General features: G+C 33.7%; 1 protein-coding gene across 1 annotated transcript; it reads right to left on the bottom strand.

Annotated features, from left to right (window-relative positions):
* Nucleotides 1–14: 14 nt before the first annotated feature.
* Nucleotides 15–14,236, bottom strand: LOC117117662 (kidney mitochondrial carrier protein 1-like). The gene is made up of 9 exons (XM_033262051.1): nt 14,096–14,236; nt 12,892–13,075; nt 9,282–9,429; nt 8,784–8,964; nt 7,859–7,957; nt 6,916–7,040; nt 5,636–5,795; nt 4,664–4,744; nt 15–3,894 (listed from the first exon to the last, which is right to left on the bottom strand). Exons 2-9 carry the CDS (start codon nt 12,950–12,952, stop codon nt 3,853–3,855), a joined length of 897 nt encoding a protein of 298 aa, XP_033117942.1. The 5' UTR covers nt 12,953–13,075; nt 14,096–14,236; the 3' UTR covers nt 15–3,852.
* Between the last annotated feature and the right edge of the window lie 7 nt (nt 14,237–14,243).

Genomic DNA, 14,243 nt, shown 5'->3' with positions numbered 1-14,243 from the left:
TCACAAACACATCATAAATTTATGCAATTTTCTTTATTATGAACATATAAATTAAACCAGGCATTTTGTGACATTAATATTGTGACATTAAATTATATAAAAAGGCAGTATTGTGAACACTACTAAAAAGACCTATCACTTCAAAAACGTAATAAAAAGACAACCTGTTTAATCTGTGTATAATATCTTTGCAATTCAATGCCGAGCAGTAAAAATCTAAATTTAAGAACATAAGAATTAGTTAAAATAAACCAAAATGCCCATGATACACTGCACCATATTGTATTTGGAAATGCGCAATGGAAACGAACATTACGGACATTAACTGTTAGTAGTAGGCCAACACTTCCTACCTGCTGTATATTTATATTTACTCTACAAGAAGGTCATGTATTGTATTAAATCTTCAAAATGCTATATTTTAAATTTCTCTGTAGTAGTTGAATAACAACTTGTTTGCACTAAAATCATTAGTGAATAAAACTACAGTAATAGTATTCAGCCCAAATAAATAATGACCCAGCAAAGAGTAAAGTAATATAGTTATACAAATAAATGTTTATGAGTGCAATGGGAAGAACATTTTCGTGAGTTGAAAGACTGACTGTTCCATTTGACGAGGCAGAGCCGAGTTGAATGGAACAGTCAGTCTTTCAACTCATGGAAATTTTCTTTCCATTGCACTCATAAACAATATACTTTATTTGTTTAATAACACACCTAAAATAGACTCTTGTCATTTGATAATTTATGAAAAAAAATCTACCTTTATTTTCTGAATGGAGATTCTAGTCATTTGATATTTTATGAAAAAAATCTACCTTTTATCTAAATAGGAAAGTCCAGCGTCTCTTTAACCAATTTATCGCCATATCGTATCCTAGGCACCACCGTGCAATGGGAAAATGCATGGATGGAAATAGAAATGCATGGTGGAACTAAATTTCCATGATGAGTGACAAAATTGGGTAAATAACCAATGTCACGTGATACGAAATCCACCAATCAAATAACAGGGATCTATTTAGGTGTGTTATAATAATATTAAATGAGCAGTTGTATTGCAGTATAATTCTCATGAAAAGGAAAATGAGGGCTAAAACATGTTTGGAGCAATTTTGAGTGAAGGGATTAAATGTAAGCTCTCTCCACACTATCAAAATTTTCCTTGACAAAAAACAGTTGCATGCCCATACCTGATGTACCTATATATGGTCATGGTGTGATGTCATCATGACCATATTTAGGCATGTCACATGTTTTTGTCAAATAAAATTTAATAATCTGGAATCTGGATAGTGCTTTAAACTCTTCCCTTCTCTAAATTTCTTCCCCTTCTCCAAACCCCTAACTCTTTTAACTCTTTTCAAACCATTTCCCTGCCCTAATATTTTACCTCTTATCCAAACCAATCTACTGTATTCCAAATCTCATGTCTGCCCTTAAACTTTTCTTTTTCTATCACTTCAACTTCCAAAGGACCCAATTCTCTTCTCTAATCATATACCCACTGGCCCTCTATTAACATGTACCTGAGTTGACATCCTATACAATATGCCTATATTGCAGATAAAACAAATTAAAAAAAAAATAATAATAAATATATAAATGTATAAAAATAATAAAAGACTAATAATAGAAAACTGTGTTTAAAATGACAATCAATCAAATGTATTAATAATATATACTGGAAATAAATATATATATATTTAAAATATTGTTTGAAGGTTTGCATGGCGAAGTATTTTGCATGGCGAAGTATTTATATTTAAAATGCCAATTTTTTGTTCTTTTACAACAGATCAGTAATAATGGATTCATCACATCAAAACGGGCATCAAAATCAAATTCTATTCCAAGGGGCCCCTAGTATTCGGCGAGTCACAAGTCTCTCGGAAATCAAGCAAGCTAGCAAAAACCTCGTGAAAACTAACCCATCTCCCACAAATTCTGCATTATTTTACAATCTTCTTGAAATCAGCTAGCACTATGTATCACAACATGCAGCGAAATAAAATTAGATGTGAAATCTCATTTAACCCGGAAGTACCTTTTTCACCTTGTGACCTTTGATTATTCACTGCAGTGCTTCAATGTGTAACTGATTTTAATATTCTCTATCCTGTTAAATAATGAATATACTTCATACCTGTTCATCAGACACACTAAATGTGTAAACACCCGATTAGTGTAGAAATTGCACTTACTGGCCAGTACAAAAAGTGCACGGACTCTTAGGGATTACATTTTTTTATTTATGGCATTCTTGGATACTTCTTTTCCACTGCCAAGGTCAAAGAAACACAGGTAGGACACCGATCAAATTCCTATATGCACTAAGTAAAAAATATGTGGATCTCAAGTTGCAACATTTTTACACTGACAGTGTCGATATGTTAAAATTGCTTAAACAGCTCTCTGTTGTTCGAAAGTTTGTTCTTTTCTTTACCTCCACATTAGTTGATACCTTAACTACTATTCAACATATTCTTCATGGATCTCTTCACAAAGAGTATATATTTCACAGTGGCAGGATGGCTAAGACAATCAAAATTAAAACTGTAACTATTATTCATTTGCTGTCAAATAATCAAAATCATAGGTGGGTGTGCAGCAAGCGAAAATTATATACAACCTATTTAAACAGCAATTTAAATGCAAAAGAAAAATTATTTGTAGTGGGGTTGAGCAAGCCTTTCATTTACATGGGTTGGAAGTCTCTCAAGAGACACAGAGTAGTCTCGTGGGAGGAGTTGACCAGGGTTGGAAGTCTCCCAAGAGACACAGAGTAGTTTCATGGGAGGAGTTGACCAGGGTCGGAAGTCTCCCAAGAGACACAGAGTAGTCTCATGGGAGGACGGGACCAGGGTTGGAAGTCTCCCAGGAGACACAGAGTAGTCTCGTGGGAGGAGTTGACCAGGGTTGGAAGTCTCCCAAGGGACACAGAGTAGTCTCATGGGAGGAGTTGACCAGGGTTGGAAGTCTCCCAAGAGACACAGAGTAGTCTCATAGGAGGAGTTGGCCAGGGTTAGAAGTCTCCCAAGAGACACAGAGTAGTCTCATGGGAGGAGTTGACCAGGGTTGGAAGTCTCCCAAGAGACACAGAGTAGTCTCATGAGAGGAGTTGACCAGGGTTGGAAGTCTCCCAAGAGACACAGAGTAGTCTCATGGGAGGACTTGACCAGGGTTGGAAGTCTCCCAAGAGACACAAAGTAGTCTCGTGGGAGGGGTTAACCAAGGTTTAATGTCTCCCAAGGGACACGGAGTAGTCTTGTGGGAGGAGTCTCATGACTTCTTGCAAGATCTCAACAAAACCAACCCATACCCCACAAATGTTTGCATGACTTTTCACTTGTATCATTAATTGCAACCCTAATGTTGTTAGCTGACTGTGCAAAATATTAAATGATCAAAGAAAGCACATTAAAAACATATATCCCTGAAGTGGCGTCTCCCAAATTGAAACCCCTGAATCTCAAACGCCAAGCCATTCACATGACCCTGTCCAGGCATGTTCACCCAGCACCGAATTATAATATGAGGGAGTGCAAAGCCTACTGTGAAGTAACAACTAAAATCAAATTTGTGCCGGCAGTATTAATGGGTATATAAGTACATAAATCACTGCCTGCATTCCAACTCATCATCATAAGAAAACTGACTGCAAATCAAGCAATTTCACACAATGTTTTGAATTCAAACTGATGAATAATTTATGTAAAAAAAGCAGTAATCCAGATGGAATAAAGCATTGGGCTCTTGCGTAATCTTGTAATTTGCTTGCATAGTTCAAGAAAAAAATCAAGGCGGTGATTCTCTTGTTAAAAATATTCGAATGTCATTACATTTCCATCATATTCCAAGTTTCTTTAACTGCTCAAACGTAACAAAGAACTGGAATAAATGTTGCTAAGGAATACAAATGAAAAAGAGAGATCTAAGAATTGTATACAGTTAAAGATGTACTGTATTGTCCCAGGCAAAATATCCAAAAAATCTTAACAACCATCTTTGAAATTAACTTGTTCATTTTCAAGTAACATATAAATTATCATCAACTTGAACATAACAATAAATGTACTTAAAAAAATTGTTACCCATATTTCTACTGCAAAAAATGATAGAAACAATTCCAATCACTGGAAGTGTTTATTCTTTTCATTATCTTTATCCAGTATAAAAGTCAGGGTACACATTTTTTAAATTCAATAATTTCTATGCTCAAGTTACTAATTTTTATGTTACTGCAAAATGAACGAAAATGAAATTTTTCAGTAAAGTTGCACAATTAAAACCAATACAGTTGCTGCTGCTGCATTGTTGCTGACACCGATGTCACCTTGTTATGTCGCTACTGCCACTGCCAATGCAGCTGCGATCACCACTGCTGCTGCTGGCATTATTACAGTCGCTGGCATTATTACTATTCCATGCTGCTCAGTGGACATCTATGGGGAGTTTGGGAGGCACACACCCCTGCGCCCCCTCAGGTTTCCCACACTGGAAATTTGCAGAGCAAAAGCAAGGCCTTCCCCATATAAATACTCCTAAATATGCTGCTGTATGTAGCCACTATTGCGCGTTGCTGTAGCCTGCCGTTAATGCATGTCAGCATTGTATTCTGTGCAAATGATGCTGTTTATAGCAATATTTAAAAGGATACGATAATGTTCCACGGTCCAAGACGGACCCACGTTGGTATAAAGCCTTTGTATAATGCAAAGAATCCTTCATATCTAGCAGTCTGAAATACAAATAAAAAAAAAAAACCAGTGTTAAAAAGAAATACTCAGATACACTTTGCAGTAACAGGACAGCCTTCCCAATGTCTAACTTTTTCATATCCTACAATTACTCACTTTACTGGTTTATTGATAATCTCCAACCAATATATAATATATAATATTTCAGACATATCATTATTTTAAAAAATAACATAGCCATAATAGACTGATAATACTACAAGATCAGAATATACAGTTGTGTATCAGATGTGTGGATGGAGGTCAAATCAAGTCTTATTAAAAATCACTAATTCTGCCATAAATGATAATTCAGAATGTCAGACAGGCAAAGGAAAAGCGTAGGATGGATATGGAGTATTGGGGCAGAGAGAGACTGGGTTTTGTGTTGATGCTCTTTCCATATTATCAATAAATTGGGAGACAAATATGTGTTATTTGCTTCATCATGCCCATATATGGACAAATCACAGCTATCTATCACATAACATTTGTAGTTTGCATTTGCAGAATGTGCATACCGTAAAACCTTGCATTGAATCCCTGAGCTTCTTCGATTTTTTACAAACTTTGGATGGGCTTCTTGTATAAAACGATAAATAGGGCCACTGTAACACTAATCTGTATCATGGAGTGTATTTAATTTATTTTGTTTCTTTGAAATTCATGTATAGTGTATGTACTGTACAATCTCGAAAAAAAAAAAAGCCAATGCTATCTTGAGTTGCTAATGGGCTTCTTTTCCAGATGGGCTTATTTTTCTGGCTACTTTTGCTAACTAAAGAGGGGAGGCTTCAATTCAAGATGGGCTTCTTCTCAAGATTAAGCCCATTGGGCTTCTATTCGAGGTTTTACAGTATATATAAGTCTGAAAATAAGAAATACCACTATACCTTAACAAAACAATCCAATGTATTTTTATAAATATTTTGTTTTTGACCTTGTTTTAATTGCACACTTTGTCTTAGGTTCTGTTGGTTCATCATCCTGGTTTTGACAACATCAATTGGGTTTGATGCCACTGCTCCAACAAAACCAGCAAAAAAACTTGCTCTGTAGAAACAGTAAAATGTTCAATAGAGATTACGTATCAAATATTTGACATGTTAGCTGCCAGGACGCAAGGGTTTGCTTAGGGCGCCAAGACCCATGTTCACGTCCATACCTGTCCAAACATAGCACTGTTATGTATTACATGTAAACTTGCTGCTAAGTACAGAAGGCAGTACAGAGAGGACCCAGAAGCAATAACCTAAAAAATATATAATTTTGCTTGTTCCTGTTTTGTTGCAATTGATGGGGTTTTAAATGATAATGTGCTGTTTCTACAAAATTGTAATATTTTTTGATATTTTTGTCGTCGTTTGTTGTTCCATAACTTTTTATACATTTTAAATAATTTTAATGTTGTTATACTGTTAACGAGCAATAAAAATTCCTTTATTATGGTGAATAAATTTTACTTTCACTTTTGACTTTGCCCTCACGCCTTGGAAATGGGCAAAAACTAGGAAAAAAAATGCTTGGCAGCCAACATACTTAATAAAAACTTGTGTGATGGAAAGACATTAAAAGTGAGTGATATAAAAAAATGTATAAATGCAGCAAATATATGGCAAAAACATAATTGCTTGCCTTGCCCCAACATTTGGCCTAGGTCTAATTCTAGGGTTCACTGCCAACCACCCCCATGCATTTTGTTAATATGGTAATGGTAACCACTGGGCTAAAATTCATGGTTAAGGTATAAAATGTACCATTTAAAGCTAGAAAAGCAGTTATTTAGGCTCCTTCTTTGGTACAAATAATTGTCAACCCTAGATTTTTAAGATTTTATGTCAGTCATCTTTGGGAAAGAATAATACAATAAAAATACTACTAATAAAACCAAAAATATATTGAATAATGTAATTTATAAACATGATAATAATTTTGATATATGATAAAGTGCACCCTCCAATTCGAGACCCCTCTGATTTGAGACCACTTTTTTAAAGAACCAAATAGCAATATTTAATCTTTTAACACAAAGCTAATCCTCTAATTGGAGACCACACCCTGAGACCACCTCAAATTTTCAGGTCCCAAATAGTGGTCTCGATTTGGAGGGCGAAATGTAGTCATAACATAAATGGCAATAATATATTTGACAATATAAGTGTAGCGGACTTACAAGAAATGAGTTGTTATACTATTGCCAAGTTGAGTATGATTAATAATTAGCCTCTTGGACCAGTCATAAGCAGGCAGCTCAACACCAGCAACGACAGCAGCCCTTTGAGCAGTTGGCCCAACACCCTGAAATAAAAAAAAGCCAAAGTTGAATGAAAGTTTCTGAACAAAATACTGTTTTTGTAAACATTTATAAAAAAATTTCTTAAGTAATATTTGATTTCATATATGAAGAAGCATATCCCGAAACAACATAAACATGTGATGAAAATAATGGTTATGATAAAGATGATGGTGGTGATGATGATAATGAATATTCTGTGGTGAAGAATATAGTATTAAATGATTATGATAAAGATGACAATGATCATGGAAGTGGCCATGCACATGCAAACAAAATTATGTGCCATTCTTGAAATATCAAGCATGGCAAAATAAATTAAAAAACATTCATGTGTAGTACGGTACCGGCAAATATTAATCAATAAATTATTCATGCTTAATTATCAAAATTTCCTCATTGAATTTATAATTTGGTGAGTATTTCTCTTAAAAACAATAATTAAACAAAAAAATGATTATGGTTAAATTTAGATGTTTATTCTATACTAACATTTGGTGGTATTATATTAAATACAGGAATATAATACATGTTTTTGGTGCCCCTCTATAAAGGCTTTAGGCAGGTGCTGCAACAATATTTTAGTCAGAGATTGGGGGCGACTTATAATACTGCAGGTCGATTTATACTGAAGGTTGAGTTATACGTTTGGTGGAATTATATGGTGGGTCGACTTACATTGTGGGTTAACATATACTTTGTGTCGACTTTAGAGAAAAATAGTAGACAAAATACACAGCCCATTAAATTTAGTAAATAGTATGTTGATGATATAGTAAAGAGGATGTTGATGATGTTTTCCACCAATTTGTACACCACTTACCCTCCATAGTCCTCGTGTACCTTCTTGTTGGTATATGTTGACAAATGATGTAACCATGGTAACATTAGAGAACCTATCACTTTGTGCCTGCATTCTCACCTATTTGGAATTAAACAACGACGATATGTTAATCATCTAAACCAATTAAAAATATTATCAGAGCTGAATCGGATTTAGCAGACTGGTACGCAATAACAATATATATAATATTTATAACATCAATAACTATAATGTCAACGTGGGGGCATGCTGCGCAGTATGTAAGACTTTGGACTTCTGATCAAGGGATCGGAAGTTCAAAACCAATGTCCGTCGCATTGCTTGTGGCCTTAGGCAAGACACTTTACCTACATTTCCCAGAAGTACAAGTGGGTACCTGGTAGGTTCGAACACAACTGCGCTGACTATTAGCTGCAATATTATGGAATTCTACCCAGGGAGTTGAGTATGTGTTCCATACGTGTTAAATCCAATGACTGGGCTAGTAATGTGAAGCACTTAGAGGCTTATGCATGAAGCGCTATATAAGACCAACATTATTATTATTAAGTAAAATAGCAATAAAAACTAAAATAACAATACAACAAAACAATAAATCCAAATAATAATAATAATAATATTATAATCATAATAACATCAACAATAACCATATTATTCACATTATAATAAATGTATGCTTATTAATAATTTTTATTTATTTCACTATGTTCACATTAAAGAGCAATGAAAGTTGCCAATTATAGAACTGAAAAAAACATTAAACCAAACCATATAAAAATGATATTAATTTAAGGTAAATATAGCTCATAATGCATAAAGACTCTACAATAAACACAATATTACTGCCTGAACCCTCATAAAGATGGCAGTGATTTTTTTTCCCATTGTGTATAAATTGTTTATTGCAATAAACAACAAAACTCACCTTCAAAACATCTGTTGGGTTTGCTATGGATGAGGATATAATGCCAGCCGCTATACCACATAAAACGTTTACTGCTAGTGTCTCATCTTCAGGCCTTTCTACTAGCAATCGTTTGAATGTATGATAGCAGCCTATTTTTATTGTTCCGTATGAGGCCTGCCGTAAAACTGCTGGACGAATACTAAAACAGAGAATATTATTTATTATTTCAAAGATCAAAATTATCAAAATATTCATAATGATATAATATTGACAATTTCTATCTACTATTATTTTTAACTTACTGTATGGCATGTTAAATGCAAAGAGGAAATGGTATAATTGTGGTCCCGACTAAATCACTAAAATTAATATTGGATGAAAAAAAAATATTAAATAATATTTACTCTTAAACTTTAATCGAAGATAAAATTAAGTCTCGCCCTAAATAGAGAGCTTTCACACAATCCTCTATTATTTGCTCTTTTATTTTCATTGAAGTATTAAAGTAAGTCTCACCCAGAATAAAGCGCTTTCACACCTTCTTCTTTGGAAATACGGAAAAGAGCGTCAAACATTCCTCGATATTTCAACTCACGAAAGTTTGCTTCAGTTTTCTGTCCTTGCACTTGTAATCTTGTCTTTGTTAAATCTATAGGGAATGTTCCTGGATAAACAAACACTTTTGTTACAGTACTGTGAATCAATTTATTTCTCAAAACATCTAACCTTAAAGTTTACTCGATAAATGATTAATATTGTACTGTTAAATTAAAAAAATCATGTAAACTAAATAATAAGTAAAAGAATAATGTATAAATATACAAAATAATGCAATTTTTTTAAAATACCAAATTTTCTGATATTGTTTGTTATTTTTTTATATACTTTGCTTCATTTTTTGAAAGAATAATTTGTCTTTTTTATGTCAATTATATATCATTTACTTTCCGGGTCTCGCACTAGGTTTCTGTGTGTCACTTGCTACATAAAATAATACTGTTTTACTGAATACAATCTTAGTAATGATAACTGCAGGGTGCAATTTAATGCAGATTGTGAAATTTTGAAAGTGTGAACAATAATTATGTGCACACACAATGGACGCAAGTTTCGTGGAGTGTGCTAAGCTTCTCTTTACAAAGCTACAATGGCAATACTAAAGTGTTTGCATAATACAGCATTCAATTATTTCCTATTGGCACCCCTGTGCAGAAATTATATAATTGATGTCTGAGCAAGGAGGTGTAAACCTCCTTGGTCTGATCAATAACCTTTAATGGATTCAAACATGACATTTAATGCTATAGCCTTTCTATTATTTAAAAGCCGCCTTTAAAATTTACTATATATTTTGAGGTAATAACATTAACAATAAAATCCAATAACAATTATTAAACTGGTTGGTTACCTATTGAATAATGTGTGTGTTGGGAACAATAACATTCAGTAGTTAAAAAACTACACTGGGTATAGTTACCATTATATATAGTACACTCTCTGCATTGAATTAACAATAATTTAATTGTTCTGCGGGAGTCTCCAGGAAATCGCGACAGCTTACCGCACTCCCGCAAGCAAGTAAGAATCTCCCGCAACTTCACAATATTTGATTGTTCTTCGTACTTTATTATCAATTGTCTCAAAGAAGTCCATGCCGATGGGTTTCACCAAGCACAGCAAAATAAAATTATGTGTTTAAGAAAGCTCATTCAACCAAATCTCCTGGAAGGGGGACTTCTTTCAACTTGGGACCCTTGCAATTGAAAAGTAAAGCATGAAACATTTTCCTTGACAATAATTACCAGATGTAAAGTATAAACAAAACTGTTCTTGTATTCTCTGCATACAGTCAACCTCTGGTAATAAATTTAATGGCTTTTCTAATAAAGTATAATGAATGGCATCATTTCTTGTAGATTTCCTTTCGTTGTTGTCAAGTACCTCAAGGTTTGTTCAACGGAGGTGCTATACAAATTGCAAATTATTATTATTATTATTCAAAACTGAGCGTGTTATATATTTCTTATTATAATATTGCATTTGTAGACTGAGTAATAGTTTTATATCTGTTGTCATTTTAAAAATGGCCCCTGGATATCAGCTTGCCTACAGGTTCAGTTGGAAAGGTTGTACTCATAAAATAAAGTTGAATTTTTGTTTTTTTAATAAAAAAAATAAATTTATATTAGTTGATGTTTAATAACTTATTTGATATTTTATAAGCAAATTAAAATTAAAATTTATTTCTGTATTTTTTGTTTTGTTTTATAGGGAGTTTTATAGGGACAGGGAAACAGTATAGGAATTATCTGGTTATTTTCTGTTCAGGTTTTTTTATAAATTGCAGCAAACATGCTGTTATCGTTAGTTAATAACTCGATACTATTTCCTAAAACCCTTCAGTCCAACATAGAACGGAAATATAATGCTACTTGCGATACATGTTTTGGCTGAAAAAAGATTGATTTAATTGAGAAACACAGATTGGTAAAGACAAAGAAACCGGAAATTAACAATTAAAATAAAATGGCATAAAACATAAACACACTATGCGTTATTCTAATTCCTTTATGCTCTAAACAACATAATTTTTACAATATGAACCAAACATTGCTAATATAGGATTAAAACAACCAACCAAGACTTTGACAAACTTACTGCAATGTCGTTGCTGCAAAAAAGCATTTGGAATTGAGAACTGCTATTGTTAATCAGAATTTTGGCTGAAGTAGTGTAAAGGATGTGGTTTATGAAAGTTGGAGAGGCGACCTTTTCACATCGCTTCAACATGAGTGTGCATAAAAACATTCAATTTCATACATATAAGCTTATTTTCTATATCAAATATTGAACACACTATGCCCTGACATAGTTGAAATAATAAACTTAAAAAAATATAATTCAGTAAATTGAATTGAGTTTCTCTCTAGCTTCAGTTGAATAGATATTTAGCAAAAAAAAAAAAATTTTCTCCTCAGTGTGGTTATGGTGAGTGGAAGTGGGCTAGGCCACCAAGCCTTGAATGCCAATATATTCAATTTCTATTTAGTAAATATAAGTTTTAAAAGCATTACATTACATTACATGATGATTTATTCTTTCTTTCGACTGGATAGCATTTTCAGTAGCCAGTACTGCTTTCAAAATGGTCCAGTTTTCTTAACAAAGTTAAGAATATAAACTGAAGTAACATATTAAACAGAACAAAAAAGTATCAAAAACAAAAAAGAAAAGAAAAAAGAAAACCCCAAATTATACAAGGCACGAAAAACGACAGAAAGTTCAAATTGCAAATAATCTTAAATAAAAATTTAATTTAAAGTAAATTATCACAAATGGTATTTTTAAATTTGACTATGGTCATATTAGTTGCATTCTTTCTGATTTCGTTTGGTAGATTAATCCAAAGTTTGGCTGATTGGTTTGTTTTCTCAAGTATTTTCCCAGTTTGGTACTAATGTTTTACTGTTTTGACTTCGAGTACATTTGGGATGGAAACCATAATTAAACATAAACATTGGAGATAAATATGATGGTGCATAACCATGTAAACACTTAAATACAACTACAAGTAAATGTTCTCTCCATTTTTCATTTAGTGGTCCAGCTTAATGTATCTAACATATTACTTATTCCAAAAGCTGAAATGAACTACTACACAAATTAAAATTAATTTTGAAGAAATGTTGACTTTTTCATTGCAAAATCATTAATAATATTTTCAAATTTTATTTTTATTTTTTATTTTTTTATTTTTATTTTTTTTATTTTTATTTTATCCTTTATTTACTTCTACTGTAAATGTTTCTCGTCACTGTACCACTTTGAAAATCAGTACTATAGTACTGAAAGTGTCTACAGTATAAGAAAGATTAAATAAATAAATAAATTATTGGAGTTTTTAAATATACAGATAGCAGAACTCTACATAAATCAGTGAAAACAGTTAATATTTTTATCGATATTAATGGAAAATTAAATGTTCTAAAATATACATTTTGTGGGATTTTAATATTTCACCACAGAGGGAATCTATTTTTCCTCCAATTATGGTTTGGCTGAGGAGGGTGAACACCCTGTTGGAGAATCTCTGGTGCATTCCCCTTTGAGTATATTCTTAACTTACCAAATTCAGCAACAACAGATGCAATTCCTCCAAAGACAAATGGCCTCCAATCCTGGGCCATTTTCTTTGGCCTTCAGTATCGCTTCCTTTCAGCAATCCAGAAAGGATAGGTTGCAACACCTTTCGATGTTACAAGAGTGTATTGCTGTTTGCAGGTTGAATGCTGAACCACTTTCCCTCTACACTAATAATTCAAAAGGAAGACAAAATTTGTTTGAAAACTGAGCAGCCAACTGGTGAAGTAGCCAACCTCTTTTATAAAGCATTACAGAATAGTAGGACTTGGCCCAGTGACGTATCTAGGAACGTTGAATGGGAGGGGGATGAAGGGGCCCTCACAGGGGGGGGGCCTTAATGATTTAGGTGAAGAGTGCTAGCTCGCAAAATAAGCTGATTTTAGGTGATTTTTTGGGGGAGTAACTGGGAGTAAGGTGGGCAGCCAGCATACCCTCCTTCCCTGCAGTAATGTAGCCACTCGAATTCGAGTCAACTCGGCCCCAAGTCAACTCGGCCGAGTCAAGTCAGCTCGGTCCCAAGTCAACTCGGTCCCATGTCAACTCGGCCCCAATTTACTGTGTATTTACTGAATATTTACCCAAAAAAAACTGAATGCAAATCCTTACAATAATTAAAACTGCATTAATAAAAAAATTAAAATAATATTAATAAAAATATAAAAAGGTATAATATAACTAATAATGACGACGATGACAATAATCAATAACATAATCATGACAATGCTATATATATATATATATATATATTCATATTGTATCAATAGTTTTTATTATGCCTTTTTATTATTATTACTTTAAATATTATTTTTATTAATGCTGTGTATATTCTTTTGATAGTTATTTCGTAAATATACAGTAAATTGGGGCCAAGTTAACAACTTGGGGCCGAGTTGACTTGGTTGGGTTGGGGCTGAGTTGACATGGGGCCGAGTTGACTTGGGGCAGATTTGACCTGCTTCCGTCCCTACCAATGACCATCGCCGGTAGGTAGAGCCTAGGCCTAGCCTCGGCCGGTCCCCTGCTAGGGCCTAGCTAGTCCTGGCCTAGGCTAAACCTAGCTAGCCTAGGAGGAGCCGTGACACCGGCGATGAGATAAAACGTATTATTTTTTTAACATACAGCAAATCACACATAGGCAGCTGAAAAGAATAAAAAAAATATGAGGATAATTATCTAACTAATCTTACCTTCTCATACACAACACCCAACAAACTCCACCAAAACAGCTGACCAACCGCTCCTCTCTCTCGTCTCAGCTCTCAGCTCAGTCTCAACCTTTCCTCTTTTCTCGCACGCAGTCAACCAACCAACATGAATACTAAGCCTGATGCTGTT

Source organism: Anneissia japonica, unplaced genomic scaffold (genome assembly GCF_011630105.1).
Source record: "Anneissia japonica isolate Jap-2015-1 unplaced genomic scaffold, ASM1163010v1 scaffold3334_len1275209_cov185, whole genome shotgun sequence".
NCBI lineage: Eukaryota > Metazoa > Echinodermata > Crinoidea > Comatulida > Comatulidae > Anneissia > Anneissia japonica.
The sequence above is the reverse complement of the archived record's forward strand: the minus strand, read 5'-3'. Positions and strand labels throughout refer to the sequence as shown.